The sequence below is a fragment of the Salmo salar genome, chromosome 10 (assembly GCF_965601325.2).
Source record: "Salmo salar chromosome 10, fSalSal1, whole genome shotgun sequence".
NCBI lineage: Eukaryota > Metazoa > Chordata > Actinopteri > Salmoniformes > Salmonidae > Salmo > Salmo salar.
Genome location: NC_138300.1, coordinates 40,217,707 through 40,244,479, shown reverse-complemented (window position 1 = coordinate 40,244,479; position 26,773 = coordinate 40,217,707). Strand labels below are relative to the sequence as shown.

Sequence of the window (26,773 nt, the reverse complement as noted above, 5' to 3'; positions counted from 1 at the left end):
TTTGGGTGAGATTTTTTTTCTCACCTGAGTAGCCTTGTTTCACTGCAAAAAAAATAAAATTAAACCATCTAGTGTTCAGCGAAATAAAAACACAATGTCAAATACAGGTAGCCTAGTCAAATAATTAACATCCAATCACATTAACCTTTACTCTCTTGAGGGAATTCCACTAACTTGCCAATTTTGAAAATAAGCCACAGGAGTTTTTTGAGCGAGAATTAAGACGACTTTCGAGTAGTAAGACATGCATAAAAGCAACAGACACCATTAATAAGAAGGGGCTAGAAACATCTTATTTGGTGAGCTACCGAGTGGCTAGGACAGGCAAGCCCCATACAATTGTGGACTCCATTCTTCCTGCTGCCACTGATATGGCTGGGACAATGCTGGGGGAAAAGGCCCAAAAAACTATACAGACAATGCCTCCATCAAACAACACTGTTTCACGCCGCAACACTGTTTCAAGAACAGGAGAGGATATTTTTTAAGTACTGGACAGCTTTGTGACATCGAATGGACTTTGGTTGTCAAGATGTGTTGGTATCTGTACTGATGGCACAAAAGCCATGACAGGGAGACATAGTGGAGTGGTAACGTGCGGCAAGCAGTTGCTCCCGACGTCACTTGGGTACACTGCAGCATCCACCGAGAGGCTCTTGCTGCCAAAAGGGAATGCCTGACAGCTTGAAAGACGTTTTGGACACTACAGTGATAATGGTTAACTTTGTAAAGCAAGGCCCCTGAACTCTCGTGTATTATCTGCACTATGCAATGATATGGGCAGTGTACCATGTAATGCTTTTACAACATACAGAAGTGCGCTGTTTATCAAGGAGCAAAGTATTTGAATTGAGAGACAAGCTTAAAGTTTTCTTTACTGACCATCATTTTCACTTGTCTGACCGCTTGCACGATGATGAGTTTCTCAAATGACTGGCCTATCAGGGTGATGTTTTTCTCACCTGAATGATCTGAATCTAGGATTACTGGGACTCTCCGCAACTATATTCAATGTGCGGGACAAAATTGAGGCTATGATTAAGAAGTTAGTGTTCTTCTCTGTCTGCATTAACAAGGACAACACACAGTTCTTTCCATCGTTGTATGATTTTTTGTGTGCAAATGAACTGAAGCTTATGGACAATGTCGAATGTGACATAGCGAAGCACCTGAGTGAGTTGGCTGCGCAATTACGCAGGTACTTTCACGAAACTGATGACACAAACAACTGGATTCATTATCCCTTTCATGCCCTGCCTCCAGTCCACTTACCGATATCTGAACAAGAGAGCCTCATCGAAATTGCAACAAGTGGTTCTGTGAAAATTGAATTTAATCAGAAGCCACTGCTAGATTTCTGGATTGGGCTGCACTCAGAGTATCCTGCCTTGGCAAATCGCGCTGTTAAGACACTGATGCCCTTTGCAACCACATACCTATGTGAGAGTGGATTCTCGGCCCTCACTAGCATGGAAACTAAATACAGGCACAGACTGTGTGTGGAAAAGGATTTAAGACTGAGACTCTCTCCAATACAACCCAACATTGCAGAGTTATGTGCATCCTTTCAAGCACACCCTTCTCATTAACCTGTGGTGAGTTATTTACATTTTTCGATGAACAAACAAGGTTTTATATGTAAAATGATTAAATAAAGAGCAAAATTATTGATTATTATTATATTATTATTTGTGCCCTGGTCCTATAAGAGCTCTTTGTCACTTCCCACGAGCTGGGTTGTGACAAAAACTCACACTCATTCTTATGTTTAATAAATGTATCGTATTTGACAGGCTTACAATGATGGCAAAAAAACAACACTTGAGAGTGCGCTGACCCTGGTGCTAGAGGGGTTGAAGTTGACTGTTTGAAGGGGTACGGGACTATAAAACATTTGGGAACCACTGGCCTAATAGAATATGTGCCTATTGCACCAGATGGGATGGGACAATGTTGAAAAAATCTCTCATGCTATCAGTCAAGCTTTTACTTACTTCACATGAGTGAGGTGGGGGTGAAGTTGTGCTAAACGTGTGAAATATGAATTACAGCATATAGGATGTGGTACATTATACAGAATCAAATGACTGAAGTGACGAGATATAAGAATAATGTTCCTCTAGTTTCGTGTCTTCGCTGCACATGATGATTATAGTTCAGCTAAAGAGCTAGTTATACTATACATCCAGTCAGCTATTAGCCTAGCAATCCAGGATGATCTCTCTTCACCACAGCAGGGAGGACAGCAGGGAGGACAGCAGGGAGACCAACTTCCAGCAGAGGGAGATGTGTGAGAAACTATAGTGATGCCCGTCTATGACATCAATACAGTCTGTGACACATTGTGATATCTAGCATTCACATAACTAGTTTGTGAAAGCCTATGGCCATTCAATACTATAGTAACGCTGGCAGTATAGTTTTATAGTTATAGGCCCTTAACCAGTGCATTCAGAAAGTATTCACACCCCTTGACTTTATCCAAATATTGTTGTGTTACAGACTGAATTTAAAATGGATTAGAATTACTTGCTTGAGCCAAGAAACACGACCAATGGACGTTATACTGGTGGAAATCTGTCCTTTTGGTCTGATGAGTCCAAATTTGAGATTTTTGGTTCCAACCGCCGTGTCTTTGTGAGATGGAGAGTAGATGAATGATTGATCTCTGCATGTGTATTTCCCACCGTAAAGCATGGAGAAGGAGGTGTTGGTGTGGGGTGCTTTGCTGGTGACACGGTCTGTGATTTACTTAGAATTCAAGGCACACTTAACCAGCATGGCTACCACAGCATTCTGCAACGATACGCAATCCCATCTGGTTTGCACTTAGTGGGACTATCATTTGTTTTTCAACAGGACAATGACCCAACACACCTCCAGGCTGTGTAAGGGCTATTTGACCAAGAAGAAGAGTGATGGAGTGCTGCATCACATGACCTGGCCTCCACAATCACCCAACCTCAACCCAATTGATATGGGTTGTGATGAGTTGGACCCCAGAATGAAGGAGAAGCAGCCAACAAGTGCTCAGCATACAGTATGTGGGAACTCCTTTAAAACTGTTGGAAAAGCATTTCAGGTGAAGCTGGTTGAGAGAATACCAAGAGTGTGCAAAAATGTCATCAAGGCAAAGGGTAGCTACTTCGAAGAATCTGAAATGTAAAATATATTTTGATTTGCTTAACATTTTTGGGGTTACTACATGATTCCATGTGTTATTTCATAGTTTTGATGTCTTCACTATTATTCTACAATATAGAAAAGAGTAATATATATTTTTTTAAACTTGAATGAGTAGGTGTGTCCAAACTGTTGGCTGGTACTGTATATACTTTTGACATTACTGTCACGTCCTGACCATAGAAAGCTGTTATTTTCTATGGTAGAGTAGGTCAGGGCGTGACAGTTATTTTTCTAGTTTAGATTTTCTATGATGTTATGTCCTAGTTTTTGTATTTCTATGTTGGGCTTTGCTGGGTGAGTTGGGGTGCTAGGGCCCCCAATGTTACCAGGACTGGACAGTACAAGTTTTGCTGTAAGGAGTTAGCCAGTGCCTGGTGGACACACAGAAAGACACACAAACACATCAGACACACAGACAGACACAGCCGTTCAAAGGACCACACATGCCATACTTTACAGGGTTACTCATCAAGACCCAGAGACAAAACAATGCACAATGCTTATTCTAGATCATCTGTATTCTGCATGCCATCCTGTTACACTATACACCATCAGCTATCCACGCAGGCAGTCCACAGTAATAGACTGAGTTCACATGGGAGGAGGGAGCCCAACCTTGAACCCAAGGCTGCATTAATTGCCTCATAGGGAGTTGAATTGAATTTAGCCCTGCAAGCTGGCAGTGCTAAAATAAAGACCTCTGTTACATTGCATAGAAGGTTCAAGCTATATTCAGATGATAGCATAGTTTATCCACTAGCTGCATGAATAGAATTTAGTTTTGAGTTTTAAAGTGTATATGTCATATGCAAAATATACAGCAGTTGTAAAACAGTACAGTGAAATGCCTACTTGCAAGCTCTTTCCCAACAACAAAGTATTCATTATCAAGGTTTCAAGTTTCAAGCTATATTCAGATGATACCTTAGCATAGTTTAGCCACTGGCTAAATGAATAGAGTTCAGTTTCAAAGCATTATTCAGATGATAGCTTAGCATAATTTAACATAATTAGAATTCAGTGTCAGGCTTCAGATAGGAGATAGCTTAGCATAGCTTAGCCAATAGCCATTGTTGGGACATCCTTCCGGTCTATGATTGGTCTAGAACGTGAAAGTAGAGAAGGGGAGACATCAGTAAGAGCGGACAAATGATCAGACTCACAACAATCACACCCCACACACAATAGCCTATTATGTCCTGTACACTAATCCCTCTACACCCAGCCAGTCTCTACACTCTTAGAAAAAAAGGTGCTATCTAGAACAGAAAAGGGTTCTTCGGCTGTCCCCATAGGAGAACCATTTGAAAAAAGTTCTACTTGGAACCAAAAATGTTTCTACCTAGAACCAAAAAGATTGGGACAGCCAAAGAACGCTTTTGGAACCCTTTTTTCCTAGAGTGTCACTGGCTATGTTTATGTTTGTCTGTATCCCACTAGTATGTATCGGTATGTCCTTTCATGGTCATGCCAACTGGACTGGGTCAGTGACGTCCAGATATGACCCGTTCTCTCACTCCTTCATTCTGAATGACCTCAGAGCCTGGTTTAGTTGAGAGATTGTTTCCATGTAGAGGTAGCTAGTGACGTCAGCCTCGTGTGCTGCTTGCTGATCGACGGGCTACACACTAATTGGCAAAACACACACACATACACAATGACTTGCTAGTTTCAGACCCTTAGATGGGAGAAGGGCCGTTCAGATGTGGGGTGAATGTGTTACTGGTTTTATGGATTATATTATGTAACGTTGCTTACGACTTCAAGACAACTGTTCGGAAAAAGCAGTACTCACGTGCCTGGTATTCTGGGTAAACAGTGCCCTCTAACCCCATGGTATGAGCAGTGGGACTGACCTCTCCTCCTAGCCCTGACGCACACACACACACACACAAATAAACACCAAGGCCACACTGAGAAGGCCATGGCGTTAAAAGAGTAATCACTCCAGCCTTCCTCAGTTACCACTGGTGAAATCTAAGACACTTAACACAAACCAAACACATACCAAACTCATAATATGATATTATTGAGAAACATACTGCATATACCTTCCTTTACAAATTACTGGCAAGTAGTCATTTTAAAGGACAGTCAAATGTATCAGACAAATCTATTATTTTTCTGGGCTGTAAGTAAATATGAAATGTCAATCAAACAGTAACTACATTTCCACTCCTGCTGATCAGTCCTCAGAGAGATTGTTTCTCAGAATAAGTTTGGATTCTAATGAACAAAAATATAAATGCAACATGTGAAGAGTTGGTCCCATGTTACATCCCAGTTAGTGAGCATTTCTCCTTTGCCAAGATAATCCATCCACCTGACAGGTGCGTCATATCAAGAAGCTGATTAAACAGCATGATCATTACACCAGTAAACCTTGTGCTGGGGACAATAAAACGTTTTGTCACACAACACAATGCCACAGATGTCTCAAGTTTTGAGGGAGCGTGCAATTGGCATGCTGACTGCAGGAATGTCCACCAGAGGTGTTGCCAGAGAATTTAATGTTCATTTCTCTACTGTAAGTCGCCTCCAACGTCATTTTAGAAAATTTAGCAGTATGTCCAACCGGCCTCACAACTGCAGACCACGCGTATGGCGTCGTGTGGGTGAGTGGTTTGCTGATGTCAACGTTGTGAACAGAATGCCCCATGGTGGCAGACAATGAACATAATTGCATTTTATCGATGACAATTTGAATGCACAGAGATACCGTGACGAGATCCTGAAGCCCATTGTCGTGCCATTCATCCTCTGCCATCACCTCATGTTTCAGCATTATAATACACGGCCCAATGTCGCAAGGATCTGTACACAATTTCTGGTATCTTGTTCCAAAGGTATCTGTGACCAACAGATGCATATCTGTATTCCCAGCCACGTGAAATCCATGGATCAGGACCGAATTAATTTATTTCAATTGACTGATTTCCTTATGTCGTGTCTTTACTATGGATTAAGTGATATATGACATGCTATTTTATCAAATCAATTCTCTGTAATTAATATTACCTGATTAAACTAATCATGTAAATGTAATTAACTAGGAAGTCGGGGCACCACTGAAGAATGTTTATAGAGCTGCTGTCTTCTGAATAAACTCTTAAAGACCTGGTAATCTTTTACATCAATAGAAGTCAATTATTAATCGTCACCTTATTCAATCTCATCTGAATGTTGTAAAATTCTTGGTTATCTTCACGAACCCTGGCTAACAAGTTGAATCAGCAATACAACATTTGGTTTAATTATTTATTTACTAAATACCTAAATAATCACACAGAATTACATCTACACAGAATGGATCATACATTGATTACAAATTATGTCATGAAAGAAAACATCCCTAGCGGACGGAACCGATATGACGGCTGGTTACACAAAGAAAGGGGGTTCGGTTTGAATGAAAGAGCGGGAAGACTGAGGAACGAAAGGATTGGGTCTCTATCGGACCTTATGAAGCTATGCTATCGTAAATACAGAATCTGATGTATTCTAAATAACCGCCCATTCGGAAAAGGAAAATGCAAGAAATATATTTACTCTGAGCTGCGCTTCGATAGATTGGTCGAAGATGGAAGGCTGGGTTGCCCAGCAGAGCTCTCCCTTGTCCTTTGAAGAATATTTCTGGGCGGATAGGTTGTAGTGTGTGGTAGAAAGTATACGTTGTAGTACCCTGTCGTTCTGAAGAGATTTGTCCGTCCTTTCCTAGGCCACGCACGTTTACAGCTGCTGCTGATAACTCGACGTCTAGGATGTATCACTTCTTTACTGAATAAGAGTTCAAAGTTCATACCAAGTTGCCAAACTATAAGCTCATGCTATATTCTGGCTGGTGTAGTCAAATTCATCCTTCCAGCGTGGCGATCGTCACCTCCACGTTGAAATTCGCCCTTCTAAACGTATGGACATCAGTCCTCACTTCATCGGGAACACAATGTTAATTTCATTAGGTTGTAGTCGTTCAACCATTCGCAACCAAAGCTCACGCTGAGGTTGGCTTAGTTTGCTGTGAATTGGGTCAAGCGGGCTCTTATAAAAATGTAGAAAAATGGTTGGTCCATCATTTCCAACAATGCCTATTCACGTCGGCATGGCCACTGATTGAGCATATTTTACTTATGAAAACAATTCTCTCATTTTAAAAACTAAAATTACTTTTCATCTTTTCACAAATAGTTTCATATTTAAACATTTAAATTGCACAACAATTCCATGTGAATCTGATAACTAGAATGTGTAGACTTTCCAAGATACAGTTTATGTCGTCCTGTCATCAGTAATAATGTCTCAGACGACAACTGACATCATATTCTTTAAGTACCAACGGACACTTCAACTGGTTGGATTACATAAAGATTGTTCTTTTCCCCAACCTTTTGATGTTACCATACTCTCTCTATGTCAACAAAGGGCTTTCCAAGAGTCCATTCTGTAGAGTAGAGAGAGAAAAGGGGGAAAGGTATTCATGGGGGTCATAAACCTCACCAACAGTGCAACGTCATGACACTTATATGAACTGTAACTCAGTAAAATCTTTGAAATTGTTGCATTTGTGTTTATATTATTGTTCAGTATATATTCATGGTGTTACTCCTGTCCGTCCTTCCCTGACCACTGGAGGTCAGGAGAGACAAACAAACCCTTCAGGGGGCTACAGAACTGGCCTCATATCAGTCACACTAGAGAGGAAGAGGCAAATCGAGAGCGTCAACTCCTGCAAATACAGCAATAACCAGACCAATAAGCAGACCGCCTGCCTTCCCACCTTTGAGACAACGAATTCCATTGTTAGGGCGGAGACCATCTCGTCATTATATACAGTATCTCTCTCTTTCTCTCTCTCTCTTCTGTCTATCTCTTTCAAATCTAGTGGTCTACCTCAGTCTTTAAAAGCCCAACGTGCTGACAGCCCATAAAGTGGGACCGTAGTGGAATAGCCCTTTAACTACCTGCTGTGATTATGTCAGTCAAAAGCTTAATTCTACCCTTTCGCTCCTCACTCTCTCTCTACTCTACCGCCTCTTTTCTCCGCCCACCGTCCCTCCTCTGAGTCCAGTGCTACAAGTGTGATGTCAGAAATAGAGACACTCTTCTGCACATTTGAGACTAAACATCCCTCCCACCCAACCTCTTAATATCTTCCTAGCTTCTATGTCTACCACAATCTCTCTGTCCTTCACTCTCACTCGGTATGTCCCAAGACATTTGTCCCTCCTCATCTCTCTTTTAGTCTTAGGGAGACGGGAATGCCGCTTAGCTGGTCACATGAGTACTAGCACAAATGACACACGCACGCACACACACACACACAACCATAACCACAACCACAACCACACACACACACACACACACAGACAGACACAGACACACAACCATAACCACACACAGGCAGGAGCTACTAAACACACTCACTTTTACAGAAAACATGACATGCACAGTTTGTAATCATTCTACCTCGAGACTACATTCACAGTAAGATATGGCTCAGTTGGTAGAGCATGGTGTTTGCAACGCCAGCATGGTGTGTGCAATGCCAGGGTTGTGGGTTTGATTCCCACGGGGGGCCAGTACAAAAAATTTAAATAAAAATAAATTACATGAAATGAATGTATTCACTACTGTAAGTCGCTCTGGATAAGAGTGTCTGCTAAATCATTAAAATGTAAATAGAGGCACCTGTTTGTAGGTGTGTGTATACGATTGCCTGTATGTGCATCTGCACAGGGTGCACCTGTTTGCATGTGTCTTTGTCCATATGCTCTGTGTTCTATGTGTCAAGCAGCAAGCCCAGTAGGTGCCAAGCTGATTTGTGTTAGAAATTAATTATGCAAATGGTCTGTTACTAGACACCAGAGAGAGGCCTGGTGAAAACAACACATTCCTAGGGTTCATCATATGGGGGAGGTGGATATCTTGTCAGTTTCACAACTGAATCTATTCAACCAAAATGTGTCTTGCACATTTAACCCAACCCTTCTGAATCAGAACATCCACAGTGCCCTGGGAGCAGTTGTTGTTGGGGGTCAACTGCCTTGCTGAAGGGCAGAATTCTCCACCTTGCCGGCTAGGGAATCAAACCAGCGACTTTTCGACGACTGGCCCAACGCTCTTAACTGCTAGGCTACCTGTTGCTGTAGGTTAAAGCTGACTATTCAAATCAAATTGTATTTGTAACATGCCATTAAATGCTTACTTACGAGCCCCGCAATCGTGGGTCAACAGGGAGTACAGGAGGGGTCCCACCCTTGATGGGCCCCATGTTGAGGGTCAACGTGGCAGATGTGTTTTTGCCCACCCTCACCACCTGGGGGTGGCCCATCAGGAAGTCCAGGATCCAGGTGCAGAGAGAGATGTTCAGCCCCAAGGTTCTTTGCTTAGTGATGATCTTGGAGGGCACTATGGTGTTGAATGCTGAACTGTAGTCAATGAATAGCATTCTCACGTAGATGTTCCTTTTGTCCAGATGGGAAAGGGCAGTGTGGAGCGCAACAGAGATTGCGTCATCAATGGATCTGTTGGGTCGGTATGCGACTTGGAGTGGGTCCAGGCTTTCTGGGATGATGGTGTTGATGTGAGACATGACCAGCCTATCAAACCATTTCATGGCTACAGATGTGAGTGCTACTGGGCGGGAGTCATTTAGGCAGAGAGTGAAACAGAGAGAGTGGGGAAAAAGTGAGACAGAGAGATCTTCACATCGCTCGGGTAAAGAGACAGTAAGTAAGTGAGCTACCTTGGTGAATGAAAGACAGGGAAGCCAAGCTTGTCCTCTAACTAACTTGTCAACTAACTAACGATTTCCAAGATGGCGCCGGAGTGTAGGGCTGCCATCTTATCGGCTCTTAACCAACCATGCTATTTTGTTTGTTTTTTCACGTTGTCCGTAACTTGTTTTGTACATAATGTTGCTGCTACCGTCTCTTTTGAACGAAAAGAGCTTCTGGACATCAGAACTGGGATTACTCACATTCTACATTTACATTTACGTCATTTAGCAGACGCTCTTATCCAGAGCGACTTACAAATTGGTGCATTCACCTTATGATATCCAGTGGAACAACCACTTTACAATAGTACATCTATATCTTTTTTTTGAGGGGGGGTGGGTTAGAAGGATTACTATATCCTATCCCAGGTATTCCTTAAAGAGGTGGGGTTTCAGGTGTCTACGGAAGGTGCCCTTGTTTGGGTGTAGGGCCTGATCAGAGCCTGAAGGTACGGAGGTGCCGTTCCCCTCACAGCTCCATAGGCAAGTTGGAGTTCTTCTTCAATGAGTCCGACGTGAGCGATATACTACGGATGCCCGATCAGGCCCAGATCCCTGTGATTCGCTGGAAAAGGAAATGTAGGTTTTGCAGAAAGAGATCGGGATGCCTTGTGAGGATCAGGTAGAAATACGAGTGGAAAATAAGATATTGAAAACTATCGTGGACTCCCTAAAAGACACTACAGAGAGGCTACGGTATGATAATAAAACAATGAAAGCCGAATTACTTGATCTAAAGTGCAGAAATATGAGAAATAATATTGTTATAATAGGAATAAAGGAGGATGAAAACGAAAAATATCAGTCAACGGAGGAAAAAGTCAAGGTGTTCATGAAACGTAATCTAAAGATAACGGACAAACAGGTGGAAACAATTGATTTTCAAAGAGCTCACCATTTTGGTGGCAGAGCAGAGGGAAGGCCCCGTCCAATCGTAGCTATGCTAACCCACTACAAAATGAAAATTGCCTTGTTATAACAGGGTAGGGAATTGAAGAATGTATGCAGTCAATTTTCCGCCATGTATTGAATTCAAGAGAAAATAAATTGTGAACATGAAAAATAAAGTTGAAAATGTAAACATATTTTCGAGGATGGGTGAAATGGGGATGTTGAAATCAAAAACCAAACAATTGAAAGAAAAATGTATAGAATTGTAAACAAAAATAAGACATCAAAACCAAAACCCCAAAACTTGTAAGCAAATAATTTTAAAGCGAGAGAAAAACTCTATGATAAAAAATATATATTTGAAAACGAATGCAAAAATCATTTTCGGTTCAACTTTCCCAGCAACCAATCCTATTGAATACATTTTGCCTACGGTCTTGCCTGCATGTACTACCTTTTGGTTACGCTACTCGTATCTTTGCTTTCAATGTCTGTTTCTTTGCTTTCACTGCCAGTCTTTTCGATTGCGAGTTTTGGCATTATTTTTTCCATGAAGGGTTTAGAGGGAGGCGTAGATAATGAGTCTCCATTGGTCCGCTAGTTTTGGAGTGACGGGTTGTCTTAACCCAATCAATGACATGATAGACAGGCTTTTTTCCATTGCCTACTTAAGTAGACAGTCTGACGTCACCTTGTTTTAGGGTTTTAGCTAACATAGTTCAAAATTGTCAGTCACGGGTCAATAACGTACGGATATTACTTAGGTAAAGATATGAATTACCTGCTGAACAACGTTCGGCGCAGGTGTATGGCGAACCAGTTTCCAACACCTGCGCCAAACATTGTGCAACAGGTAATTCATATGTTTACCTAAGTAGTTAGATGGTTTGTCATTAAATGTATTAGATAGGCATGCTTCTAACCTCTTATACAATGTGTTAAAGTTATGTACAGCAACCCCAGATGTAAAATAGTAAACAATGGTTACTTCTCAGAAAGTATTGAGCTTATAAGAGGAGTAAAACAAGGCTGTCCATCGTCTCTATATCTATTTATTATGGCCAATGAAATGCTAGCTATTAAAATTAGATCCAATAAGAACATCAAGGGGTTAGAAATCCAGGGGATAAAAACAAAAGTGTCAATGTATGCTGATGACTAAAATCTAGATCCCTGCACAGTCTCATTGAAGATCTTGATCACTTTTCTAGCCTCTCTGAATTAAAACCTAATTATGACAAGTGTACCATATTACGTATTGGATCGTTAAAAAATACAGTGTTTACACTACCGTGTAGTTTACCAATAAAATGGGAGGATGGTGAAGTAGAATAAAAAAAATGTTTTATTAAATGTATTAATGATGTTATGAATAGAAATGGAGGAGTTATGTCGGGGCGGCAGGTAGCCTAGTGGTTAGAGCGTTGGACTAGTAACCCAAAGGTTGCAAGATGGAATCCCCGAGCTGACAAGGTAAAAATCTGTTGTTCTGCCCCTGAACAAGGCAGTTAACCCACAGTTCCTAGGAAGTCATTGAAAATAAGAATTTGTTCTTAACTGACTTGCCTAGTTAAATAAAGGATTAAAAAAAGTCACATATGTAGTTATTGAAAATATATCTGCTCAATCCAAATTTACAACCAACTGATTGCAGCACTAACACAACAATGGAGGAGGCAAGTAGAAAAGGGAGAAGGTAGGGAACTTGTTTGCCTGCCATATATTAAAGATACAATTTGGCTGAAAGGAACTGGCATAAATTGAAAAATATACCAGTTTCATCCGAGGACAAAAATGTTGACAGCTGCGCCATACAGGTTGCAAAATAAATGGGAGGAGAATTTCGATGTACCAATTCCATGTCACATGGTTTATGAACTGGTACAAAAAACTACACTTGACTCAACACTTAAGAGTTTTTCAATTTAAGTGATTCTATACAGTTCTTGCCACCAACCGAATGCTATATATATGGGGCAGTTCTGTAGATTTTGTTGCGAAGAGACAGAATCAATAGATCACTTATTCTGGTATTGCCCCCATGTGGTTAAAAAATCAAAACATGCACTTAAAATTAACCTTACTAATAGCAGTGTTGGGCAACCTGGAAAGCCAGTGCCAATCAATAAATAATATAATAATACTCGTAGGAAAGGTTTTCATCTTTAGCTCACAATCTGTGGATAATATATGATTAGAAAGATTCAAGCATTTTGTAAAATATCACAGCACAATTGAAAAATATATGGCACATGGAAACCAAACAAGGGCGGTCTATAGTGATAGGTGGGATGGGCTGAGAGTGGTTGAGGGTTGGGATTAAACAGTTTGTTTGGTAATATATTGTTGTTATATATAAAAGTACCATGTATGTAAAATGTATATGTAAAATGTTTATATAAAATGTGTATGTAAAATGTATAGGTAAAATGTATGTATATGTTGCAAAAAAGCTGTAAAAAAATGAAGCTATTTGTCCTCCAAAGAGGGGTTAAAAAAATATATAATATATATTTTTAAAGACACAGGGTGGGGGCCTATCCAGTTATGTAAACAACAGCTGGTGCACGATATCTAAGGAAGTCTCAAGGTTTTGCTTTCCTGAGGTAGAGTATGTCATGATAAGCTGTAGACCACACTATCTACCTAGAGAGTTTTCATCTGTATTTTTCGTAGCTGTCTACATACCACCACAGACTGAGGCTGGCATTAAAACCACACTCAATGAGCTGTATTCTGCCATAAGCAAACAGGAAAACGCTCATCCTAGTGGCCGGGGACTTTAATGCCTGGAAACTTAAATCGGTCTTACCAAATTTCTATCCGCATGTTAAATGTGCAACCAGAGGGAAAAAACTCTGGACCACCTTTACTCCACACATAGATACGCATACAAAGCTCTCCCTCGCCCTCCATTTGGAAAATCTGAACATAATTCTATTCTCCTGATCCTGCTTACAAGCAAAAATTAAAGCACGAAGCACCAGTGACTCGTTCAAAAAAAAGTGGTCAGATGAAGCAAATGCTAAGCTACAGGACTGTTTTGATAGCACAGACTGGAATATGTTCCGCAATTCCTCCGATGGCATTGAGGAGTACACCACATCAGTCATTGGCTTCATCAATAAGTGCATCGAGGATGTCGTCCCCACAGTACGTACACACCCCAACCAGAATCCATGGATAACAGGCAGCATCTGCACTAAGCTAAAGGCTAGAGCTGCCCCTTTCAAGGATTGGGACTCTAACGTGGAAGCTTATAAGAAATCCCGCTATGCCCTCCGACGAACCATAAAACAGGCAAAGCATCAATACAGGAAGAAGATCGAATCGTACTACACCGGCTCTGACGCTCGTCGGATGTGGCAGGGCTTGCAAACCATTACAGGCTACAAAGGGAAGCACAGCCGAGAGCTGCCCAGTGACACGAGCCTACCAGATGAGCTAAACTACTTCTATGCTCTCTTCAAGGCAAATAACACTGAAACACGCATGAGAGCACCAGCTGTTCCGGAAGACTGTGTGATACGCTCTCCACAGCCGATGTAAGACCCTTAAACAGGTCAACATTCACAAGGCCGCAGGGCCAGACGGATTACCAAGATGTGTACTGCAAGTATGCGCTGACCAACTGGCAAGTGTCTTCACTGTCCGACTCTGTAATGCCAACAAGTTTTAAGCAGACCACCATAGTCCTTGTGCCCAAGACCACTAAGGTAACCTGCCTAAATGACTACCGACCCGTAGCACTTCACGTCTGTAGCCATGAAGTGCTTTGAAAGGCTGGTCATAGCTCAAATCACCACCATTATCCCAGAAACTCTAGACCCAGTCCAATTTGCATACCGCCCCAACAGATCCACATATGACGCAATCGCTATTGCACTCCACACTGCCATTTCCCACCTGGACAAAAGGAACACCTATGTGAGAATGCTATTCATTGACTACAGCTCAGCGTTCAACACCATAGTGCCCTCAAAGTTCATCAATAAGCTAAGGACCCTGGGACTAAACACCTCCCTCTGCAACTGGATCCTGGACTTCCTGATGGGCCGCCCCAAGGTGGTAAGGGTAGTTAACAACACATCCGCCATGCTGATCCTCAACACGGTGGCCCCTCAGGGGTGCGTGCTCAGTCCCCTCCTGTACTCCCTGTTCACTCATGACTGCACGGCCAGGCACGACTCCAACACCATCATTAAGTTTGCTGATGACACAACAGTGGTAGGCCTGATCACCAACAACGACGAGACAGCCTATAGAGAGGAGGTCAGAGACCTGGCCATGTGGTGCCGGGACAACAACCTCTCCCTCAACATGATCAAGACAAAGGAAAGAATTGTGGACTACAGGAAAAAGAGGACCGAGCACGCCCCCATTCTCATCGACGAGGCTTTAGTGGAGCAGGTTGAAAGCTTCAAGTTGCTAGGTGTCCACATCACTAACAAACTAACATGGTCCAAGCACACCAAGACAGTCGTGAAGAGGGCATGACAAAACCTATTCCCCCTCAGGAGACTGAAAAGATTTGGCATTGGTCCTCAGTTCCTCAAAAGGTTTTAAAGCTGCACCATCGAGAGCATCCTGACGGGTACCGGAGTGCCAAGTCTAGGTCCAAGAGGCTTTTAAACAGCTACCCCCAAGCCATAAGACCCCTGAACATCTAATCAAATGGCATCCCAGACTATTTGCATTGTCCCCCACCCTCTTTTACACCGTTGCCACTCTCTGTTGTTAGCATCTATGCATAGTCACTTTAATAACTCTACCTCCATGTACATATTACCTCAATTACCTCGACTACTTGTTACTTTTATTTCTTATTCTTATTCGTATTTTTTTTTTTAACTGCATTGTTGGTCAGGGGCTCGTAAGTAAGCATTTCACTGTAAGGTCTAGACCTGTTGTATTCGGCGCATGTGACTAATAAACTTTGATTTGATTTTGAAAAAAAAACCTATACACAGAAAGTCCTTTAATAACGGAAATAAGTCAATAAAATCAATGATGAGAAAAGTCGTATTAACTGACACAGACACAGCGGCGTAGCAGGAACTTCAGAATACCAATAACCAAGAGGTTGTGATTTCAAGTCCCAGGTGAGGACATATTGAATAATTATTGCTGTATAAATGAACATCCACAATGTAATCAAATATGTCATTGTGTTTGACCTTGCCAACAGACAAAGACCTATCAGGGCCTTTATTGTCTCGGCAATAGTACCTCTCAGCTCATGTCTCTAAACTGTATATGTCTGCCGCTGTCTTTGCCCTTTACATCCCAAATGTATTATCTCTTTCTTTCTCTATTACTCTTTTGGTTGGTCACTCTACCTATGGCTCTCTCTCCTTCATCTCTTTCTTTTTACCTCTCAGCTCATCCTGGTCTCATAGCTAAAGTAAATCCAGAACACTTAGTATGACATTTTACGTATGGTATGGTTACATAAGACAAAATGTTACTTAAGGCAAAAACAAAAGTAGGTTTGCGTGTTTTTATATTTAACCTTTACTTAACTAGGCAAGTCAGTTAAGAACAAATTCTTATTTACAATGACGGCTACCCTGGCCAAACCCTAATCTGGACGACGCTGGGCTAATTGTGCGCCGCCCTATGGGACTCCCAATCACAGCCAGTTGTGATCAAGCCTGGAGTTGAACCAGGGTCTGTAGTGATGCCTTTAGCACTGAGATGCTGTGCCACTCTGGAGTTCACAGACAACTTTAGCATTTTAGCTAATTAGCAACATTGCAAATACTTAGCCTTAGCTAACATTAGCGTTAGCCACCTAGCAACATAGTTAATGTTAGCCACAATAAATTGGAATTCGTAACATATCAAATGTTCAGCAAATTCGTAACATATTGTATGAAATGGATGATGGACATCCTCAAATTAATTCATACCAAAAGAAACTTAACATATCATACTAATTGGAGAGTCTTTACTTTTACGATGTTACGTCTACCCCTGAGTACAGGTTGCTCTGTTCCTCTCTTATGCTGTCTGACACTGTCTTTGCCCTTTGCAACCCAAGTTGGATACATTGTTTTACTTAGTTACTCACTGTGGGAATAATCCTAACTTTCACTTAGACTAAATTAACATTAGACTGAAGTAGACTGAATGAAAATTGACTTAAGTAGAAGATAGGAATCACCCATCTTTTGTTGGTCACTCTACCTACGACTGTCTCCTTCTTCCTCCCTCTCTCTCATTCATATCGGAGTAAACTAAATCTGTCCAGTTAAGTAGACCCTGCGACAAGGAGAGAATCCTTTGTCACATTAGATACAGGCTTCAGAGGGAACTCTTCCTCTTACACACATTAGCACAAGGTGGGCAAACTCTCACCCAGAGGACAAACAAATAATACGATATAATATTACTACGGTCATTTAGCCAAGAAAACGTACAAAGCTGTCGACATTGATATATCCAGTATTATGTGGCCCATATGGGAATCAAACCCACACAATTCTGGTGTTGCCAACATCATGCTCTTACCCAATGAACCATTGGTACCTGAATTATACAATAACACTGAAACTTACAGCCCTCTGCTACATTTAGTACCTCTCGTTTTCTTAATCATGTCACTGTGTATTTGAAAAGCCTTTCTGCACTACACTTCTGTCAAACTGGTTGGATCTATGCAATGATGTTGAATCAACATGGAAAACTGTTTGGATTTGCAAAAAGTAATCAACGTAAGGGCATTTTGTACTTTTTTCATCAAACTTTAAACCTAAATGCAATGACATTTTTTGTTGATTTCATGTTGAATTCACGTTAGTTGAAAACTAGTTGTAAATCCAAACTAGATGTTGAACTGACGTCTGTGCCCAGTGGGTTACCATGCTGTACCAAAAGCAAATATGAAATACCACCAAATAGGCTACCGCAGTTTTGTGGCAATATAACCATCTTAATCTTGATCTATGTCAAAGCTCATCTGATCTTCTCAATCATGTCCTTCTGTGCTTGTGACAAGCGGGCATCAGATACAGTAAGGGAACATGTCATCATATTAGAGGCTGACAGTTACAGGGTTTTAACTGAGTAGTATGATCAGGCAGCTGTAACTCTTCACGAGGAGTGAATTACATCTACTTTATGATTTACAGATTATATTGAGTCTAAAACATGACCATCATACTGCATATGAACTATGTAATGTACATGAAGGGCACAGTGAGGTGAAGTCATACAGTGGGACAGTTATTTTTATGACTATAGAGTAAAAGGAAAGACAAGATAAAGATGTCGCCACCACATGTGACAACCATGTGAGAGTGTGTGTGAGAAAGATGTGCGAGTGAGAAAGATGACGTTAGTTGTTCCATGGGGGGGTCCCACATTTTGGCATCAGTTCAAATTGAGCCCTCTTTCTGCCCCAGAACAGAGAGACTGATGAGACAGACATTATTCTGCAGCTTTTGCTGATGTGACAGTATTGCATTCCAACGGCACTTCATGTCTGCTTGATTTTGATTGATTTGATTATTTCAGTGTATACAAAAGGTGAATGAATATACAGTATCAATGTGTCAGGCTTAAAATTGGGAGCATTTAAACAGTGTGCAGCAACTCCAGTGACGGTATTCTGACAACTCCATTTGACGTCCATCAATGATTTACTCGAGTTGTTCACACTTACTACCTCTGAATTGGACCCAATGTTTCTGTCATAGTTATGAGACTCACCAGATCAGTAGCAGAACACAATCATTCAACCAAAACTTGTTATTGCATCATTAAAGTAGACCCTTTCTTTCCAGATCTCAGTAAGAGAAACCTGTCTGTGACTAAATGCAACCGCTACCCCCCTCAGATCACATGGACATAGCTCATATGAGAGATGGCCGGGTCTTCTTTCCAAGGCCTGTCACATGATCAATCAAATATTATGGCCCTCTACCCAGCACGTTGTCTCGCCTGACAGTTGGGGTCTAGTTGTTTTCTCTAGCCATTATGGCCTAGGATCATAGAAAGTGATCCTGCAAGCCAGATCTCACACTCAATGTAAACTAAGGGCAGTGGTGTAATGTACTTAAGCAAAAGTTTTTTTGGGGTATTTGTACTTTACTTTACAATTTATATTTTTGACAACTTCTACTTTTACTTCACTATATTCCAAAAGAAAATGATGAACTTTTTACTTCATACATTTTCCCTGACACCCAAAAGTACTCGTTACATTTTGAATGCTTAGCAGGACTGGAAAATTGTCTAATTCACACACTTATCAAGAGAACATCCCTGGTCATCCCAACTGCCTCTGATCTGGCAGACACACTAAACACATGCTTCGTTTGTAAGTGATGTCTGAGTGTTGGGGCGTGCTCCTGGCGATCAGTAAATAAAAAAACAAGTAAATGATGCTGTCTTGTTTGCTTAAAATAAGGAATTTAAAATGATTTATACTTTTACTTTAACTTTTGATACTTAAGTATATTTTATCAATTACATTTCCTGTTGATACTTAAGTATATTTAAAAACAAATACTTTTAGACTTTTACTCAAATAGTATTTTACTGGGCGACTTTCACTTTTACTTGAGTCATTTTCTATTAAGGTATCTTTACGTTCACTCAAGTATGAAAATTGGATACTTTTTCCACCACTGATTAAGGGCCAGTTTAAGCCTAGTCCTGGCCTTAAAAGCATTCTCAATGGAGAATCTACAGGCTTATTTTATCTATAGGCTAATTCTGTGTCCAGGACACCGGTTCTAAGTCTTTATCATGGAAAGACAAACACAACAAACTATCACTCTCTTTACAGTGCAAGCAATTTGAACAAGCATTTCAAAGTCACTATAGATGTATATGTCTGTTAGGGTGATAATGTGCCAACATCTTTCAAGACTTTACTTCAGCCTACAGGCCTACCATTACTCTCACTTTCTGTCTCTCTATCCTATACCATGTTTCCATTATGACAGGATGATGAAAAACAACAAAACATCCTCTGTGTAGAATTTGCTCTACTAACGAAAACTCCCTACTCTGATAGGTCAACAGGTGAACAGAACCTCACCTCTGCAAGAAGATTCAACCAGCCACACCTGCACTACCTGAGCGGGCACTAAGCCCTGCAATCATACCCTTTTTAAACTATCGTGCTGGCCCGAACCGTACAGTACTGACTCTTTTCACGTGGTCTTTTCCAGCATGGTGTTTAAGCAACTATGGTGGATGCATAAACCAGCTAGCACAGTACATTCTGGCTCGGCTCAGTAGTATGAATGAACCAATAAAGACAGGGAACAGGTCTATCTGTACCTGCATGTCTGGAGAGGGTGTGTCCCTGTCCTTCTCCCTCTTCCTCTTGTATGTGAATAAATTCCAGATGCGTCTCCATAGGAACGAGGCCACCAGACACACACTCCCTACTATCCAAATATCCTTATCCTTCAGAAAGTTCTCCATGGTAACTACTGATGGTTCTAGATCTCAGTGTCCCTACTCTTCCTTCTGCTCCTCTTCCACGTCTGAGCTCAGAGCTGGATTATTTCCATCTGCCTCTCTCTTGTCGACAGCAGCGATAGGTCTCGGGGGTGATCGGCGGCAGGTTGGGGTTGTTGACGTGGGCATGACAGTGGGCGCCAGGTGTTTACGGAACAACAAGGCCTCTCTTTCTGTCTCTCTCTGACCAATCTGATCTGATCGCTCAGTCGCTCAGACACTCCTCCCACTCCTCTCAGACACTCCTCCCACTCCTCTCAGTCACTCAGACACTCCTCCCTCTCCTCTCAGTCACTCCTCTCAGTGACTCAGACACTCCTCTCACTCCTCTCAGTCACTCAGACACTCCTCCCACTCCTCTCAGTCACTCAGACACTCCTCCCACTCCTCTCAGTCAATCAGACACTCCTCCCACTCCTCTCAGTCACTCCTCTCACTCCTCTCGGTCACTCAGACACTCCTCTCACTCCTCTCAGTCACTCAGACAATCCTCTCAGTCACTCAGACACTCTTCCCATTTCCCTCGGTCACTCAGACACTCTTCCCACTCCTCCCACTCCTCTCAGATGGGAACAACAGGTACATCTCTGCCCAGTCGAGCTGTCCAACACCCCCCACCCGCTCCTCGGCCCTGTTTCCTCGACCCCCGACCCCTCCACCACCCCCCAGCCAAAGAGGAGAGAACATGCTGTCTCAGAGACGACGAGAGGGGGACAGGTGTGTGTGTGTGTGTGAGAGAGAGTATGTGTGTGTGCATGTGCGTGTGTGTGTGCGTTGGAAAGGTGGTGTTAGGTTCAGGGTGTTGGTAGGCTAGCGTTGTCTGGCTAGTGTGTCAGCAGAACCCCAGAGACCATGTGGCGTCCCAAAGTGTGAAGTGCACCACGTCATGGACCCTGGACAAACGTAGTGTACTATGTAGGGAATAGGGTGCCATTTGGGATACAGACCATGCCTGGTATCCTTTAACTTCGGTGTTAAGTATATCTGTTGCTGTGGAGCCACTTGCTCCTCCGCTTTATTGCCCTCTCTCTCTCTCTCTCTCTCACTCTCCCACTCTCAGTCACACACTCACTTACACACTCACTTACACACTCACTCACACACTCACTCACACACTCAATCCCTCACTCACACATACACACACACATTAATCTGTATGTCTATTTTGTGTGTCTGCAGGTGCATAATGTGTTTGTGTGCAAGTAACATGTGGCTCTCAAAGCCAAGGATAGTGGGCTGATTCCTGCTAGGCCACCCTTAGGAAAATGTATGCACACATGAATGGATAAAATCAGTGGTGGAAAAAGTAACCAATTGTCATACTTGAGTAAAAGTAAAAATACCTTAATAGAAAATGACTCAAGTAAAATGAAAGTCACCCAGTAAAAGACTACCTGAGTAAAAGTATGAAAGTATATGGTTTTAAAAATACTTACAGTATTTAGACCCCTTGGCTTTTTCTAAATGTTGTTACGTTACAGCCTTATTCTAAAATCGATTAAATAGTTTTTTTCCCTCATCAATCCAAACACAATATCACATAATGACAATGCAAAAACAAGTTTTTAGAATTTTTTGCCAAAAAATTATTATGGGTTTCATAAGACTAGAGAATCCTGTTTCTCATGGTCTGAGAGTCTTTAGGTGCCTTTTGGCAAACTCCAAGCGGGCTGTCATGTGCCTTTTACTGAGGAGTGGCTTCCGTCTGGCCATTCTACCATAAAGGCCTGATTGGTGGAGTGCTGCAGAGATGGTTGTCCTTATGGAAGGTTCTCCCATCTCCACAGAGGAACTGGAGTTCTGTCAGAGTGACCATCGGGTTCTTGGTCACCTCCCTGAACAAGACCTTTCTCCTTTGGGCGGCCAGCTCTAGGAAGAGTCTTGGTAGTTCCAAACTTCTTCCATTTAAGAAAGATGGGAGGCCACTGTGTTCTTGGGGACCTTCAATGCTGCAGACATTTCTCGGTACCCTTTCCCACATCTGTACCTCGACACAATCCTTGTCTATGGACAATTCCTTCAACCTTATGACTTGGTTTTTGCTCTGACATGCACTGTCAACTGTGGGACCTTATATAGAAAGATGTGTACCTTTCCAAATCATGTCCAATCAATTACATTTACCTCAGATGGACTCCAATAAAGTTGTATAAACATCTCAAGGATGATCAATGAAAGCAAGATGCACCTGAGCTCAATTTCGAGTCTCATAGCAAAGGGTCTAAATACTTATGTAAATAAGTTCGTTTTTTTTATAAAATTGCAAAAATTTCTAAAAACCTATTTTTGCTTTGTCATTATGGAGTATTGTGTGTAGATTGATGAGTAAAAAAATATTTCACACATTTTAGAATAAGGCTGTAATGTAACAAAATGTGGAAAAAGTCAAGGGGTCTGAATACTTTCCGAATGCACTGTAAGTATCAAAAGTAAATGCAATTGCAAAAATATACTTAAGTATCAAAAGTAAAAGTAATATCTTTAATTTCAAATTACTTCTATTTGGCAGTCCAAACGCCACCTATGCACTCTGTAAACTATATCCCAGCAGTGGTCTCCTGGACCTTTAACAGGCAGCAGCAGGTGGGAGAGCAGAGAGAGCAGGGGTACGTCCCAAATAGCACCATATTACTGATATAGAAGAATTCATATTTTTTAGATTGATTATTTATTGGTTTATTACGTTAGTATATTATGTATGTTTCTAATAGTGTGTTATATGTGAAATTGTGTTCGTATATAAATTGTATTTTAATATTTAAGGACTCTTGGAAGATTAGTCCAAATGGGGACTAAAAGAGATCCAAATCAAATCAAATCAAATCAAAAACACTATTCCCTATGGGCTCTGGTCAAAATGAATGCAATAAATAGGGAACATGGTGCCATTTGGGACGAAAGCAGGAGTTAGAGAGCAGGACCCATCAGATATACATTTGAAAGGAACCTGACCTCAGTAAGGAACAGAAGAGAAGCTGCCTTGTAAACGCAGCTACTAGACAGTGTCTGTTGTGTCGTAAGACATGCCTCTCTTAGATAAACAAGACAGAGAACGAGCAAGGTGCTGTTTAGAATCACTGATCTACAAATCATTGTGCATTGTAAATACCTATATGTGAATAAGATTTGTGAATCTGTGCAGTGCCTTGATGCCCTGGAACATGCTGAGAGAGAGAGTGTAGATGCAGTTAGATTCAAATAGCCAGGGATCTTGAGTTACACACGCAGCCAGAGTCTGATTGGAACATTTCCTTGGGCTCTCATTGGCTGTAGTTTGGGCAGCAGTGGTACATATAGAAAGGGAAAGCAGACCAGATTTCATTTGATGTTCAGCCTGAAGAAGACTTCTGTTGTGATGCACAAACACACTCCCAATCCACCCTGGTTCACAAAATACAATCAATCATAGCAGCTATTTTTGAAGGAGGTTGTACTTGAAATGATCATAATATGATCGTGATTGTTTTTCTACTTTAGTTGTAGGCACTGACAGCAATACACCGCTGTGACAAGACCCCTTCGTATTGGATATCTGACCTCTACAAGTCCACACACTCATGGAAATGAAAAGAAAAAATCCACACAGATACAGTATAGCAGAAATACACTCATGGCATGTTCAATAGCAGCACATTACTGTGGCTTTCTGTTTAACTATTGTGAAATATACCAACATAACACATCTTACTCAGTCCCTAGACACCACCTTGTGGCGGTTCTTATTCAGATGCTGGTTTCAGTGCTGGCATCTCATCACAATCACGTCCACTGTAGCGTGTGAGATAGTCTCTGAATGCAGAATCACAGAGCCTTAGCCTCATCTTTACTATAACCACAGGCTATACCCATAGGCTATAACCACAGGCTATAACCACAGGCTATACCCACAGGCTATACCCACAGGCTATACCCACAGGCTATAACCACAGGCTACACCCACAGGCTACACCCACAGGCTACACCCACAGGCTATAACCACAGGCTATAACCACAGGCTATAACCACAGGCTATACCCACAGGCTATACCCACAGGCTATACCTACAGGCTATACCCACAGGCTATAACCACAGGATAAAAACACAAGGCTCTGAATAGGAGAGTGAACACAGGCTTAGCTTAGTGAGTCAAGTCAAGTATATTTGTCATATGCACACACGGCTCTAAATAAAAAATAAATAATTGATAGCACTGGTGCTCCGAATTTAAAAAAGTTAGGGGCACTACATGAAATAATACAGCCTATATTGGGCCAATATAAATTCTAGGTACTTTTGAAGCACATGGTATGCCCTATAAACTAATATGTAACACTGTAAATACCTGTCATTGAAATTACAAAGTAATTTGTGGAATATTAGGTTTCTACATTGTTTAAATGCACTATTTTCTGATTGAGATGCATTACATTGAACATTGTACACTGTCTCTTTAAAAACGTCAGGTTTGTGATGACTACATGTAGATATGTCATTCATTGCTATGATATTTTTTTGATTGAACCTTTATTTTATCAGAGTCATAGTCATTGATCTCCTGAAGTAGAAGCTATCCCTTTCCCTTTTATTTCTGCGCCCCCAAATGTTTTAATATACTGGTAAAGTTACCACGTTGTTAGCTAGCTAGCCAATGAGGCAATGTGACTGAACAACATGTAAAGAAAGGTTGAGGCGCGAGTAGTTTTAGAATGCCCGAGGCATGGTTTATGAATATAAAATGTGGTCCCGGTCAGATCTTTTGATCTGGTTGGGCTAGAAGTAATCCGTTTTCACTGTAGTAATTGTGCAGCCATAATGCTAACGAATATGTACTCCCTTGTTTCTCTAGGGCACTTGGAAACAATGGTACAGTGAAGCCTCATCATTACAAAAAATATTATCTGGGAGACACAGTGCTCCCAAAATATTTCATTGCAAATGGTCGCACTTTAGAGCCCTGTATGCACAGGATACACAAGGTACACAGTACAATTAAATTCTTAATTAGGTTCACACTTGACAATGATGTTGTAAAGATAGGGGTAATGGTCCTACCTGTTGATAGTCTCCTTTCTTCTCCACTTGTTTGAGGATGAGGGGCAATAGCTGAGGGCAGGGGTTACCCTAAATGTGAGAGGAAGAGAGGTACAGGTGAGAGGATGAAGAGAGTATACGGTGAGAATTCGGGGTAGCCTGAAAGGTGAGATGATGAGGGGTTAAGTTAAGGGGGTTATGGTTATATTATGAATGAGGGTTGATGATACATTTAAGGGGTAAGAGAATGAGGGGTAAAGGTATAGGTAAAGGTTTTGGGTGCAGACTCCACTGTTGGAGGGGTGTAGGTGAGGATCGGTGGTGATAGCCCTACCTGTTCGGTTAAAGATGAGAATGGGGGTGATAATCCTACTTGTCGAGGGTTAAGGTATGAATGAGGGTACAGATAAGAGATAAGAGGATGGAGGGGAACAAATATGTGAGTATTTGGGGTGCTGGCCCAACCTGTTGTTCTCCCTCCTGCTCCACGTGTTTGAGCTCCCAGAAGCTCCTCATGGTCTCCACCTTCTCCAGGTGTCGGCAAGCGGCAAGCGGCAAGCGGGTCTGATGGACTTTGCCATTCTGCTTTCTGCTTTGTGGGGCTGACTCACTGCTACGGCCTTCACAGCATGGGGAAGGCTTCTTGTCCGACCTACAACCACAACGTACAAACAAACAAAATTAGATCAGTTTGGAATAGAATAGAAGAATATTGTATTGCCCATGAGAGGAAATATGTCTCCCATATAATATTGAATTGCACATCTAAGAGAAGAGTGGCACATGTTTGTACCAATAGGAGACATGGGCTGTGAGTAGCTCCGTTTGTACCGACAAAACTGTTTATATGTAGAAACCAGACAACAAAGATGAAATTAAGCCTCTAAAATCAATAAATAAACATTTCCCCAAGCAAATGGGAGAGAGTGAGTGGTCAGTTATGTACAATAGTTGGTAAAGCTGCGCGGCGACACAAATCCAACAAGCCATGGCTTCCCCCAGAGGAATAGACAAGGAGCAACTTGGTAACCCAAACGAGAATAATGAACAGCTAAAGGATATCCAGGAAAACAAAGCTAAAATGATCTCAATGCTCACCAAAAGTAACTGGTACATTCTGTTGTTAAAGAAGTACATTCGCTATCGTGTCAGACATGCACAAACAAGACGTGTGCAGGAACGAACAAGGCAACAAAATTAGCATTTTGGAAACAAAGTTGCAAACTTTAGAAGATGAATTGGACCAGCAAGAATACAGAATGAGACAAAACAACATGAGAATATTGTCCTTACTGGAAGATGAGGAAAAAGGAGATCTTTCCAGCTACATTGTCAAACTGATATCAGAAGAAGTTGACGTGGGTATATCATCAGAGGATCTGGAACGATGCCATAGAATCGGCATGAAACAGAAGAACGCTAAACACCCTCGC

General features: G+C 41.6%; 1 protein-coding gene across 3 annotated transcripts in view; it reads right to left on the bottom strand.

Annotated features, from left to right (window-relative positions):
- Positions 1–26,773, bottom strand: part of LOC106560377 (uncharacterized) — a 68,949-nt gene that overhangs the window by 21,321 nt on the left and 20,855 nt on the right. For 2 of the 3 annotated variants that reach the window (XM_014123236.3, XM_014123237.3), the window contains exons 2-3: positions 25,806–25,992; positions 25,362–25,430 (exon numbers count right to left, since the gene is read on the bottom strand). In XM_014123236.3, coding sequence (XP_013978711.3) covers positions 25,362–25,430; positions 25,806–25,992 — 256 coding nt within the window. Of the gene's footprint in view, positions 1–20,146; positions 20,864–25,361; positions 25,431–25,805; positions 25,993–26,773 lie in introns of those variants that run through there. The other variant, XM_014123238.3, reaches the window with a different exon arrangement.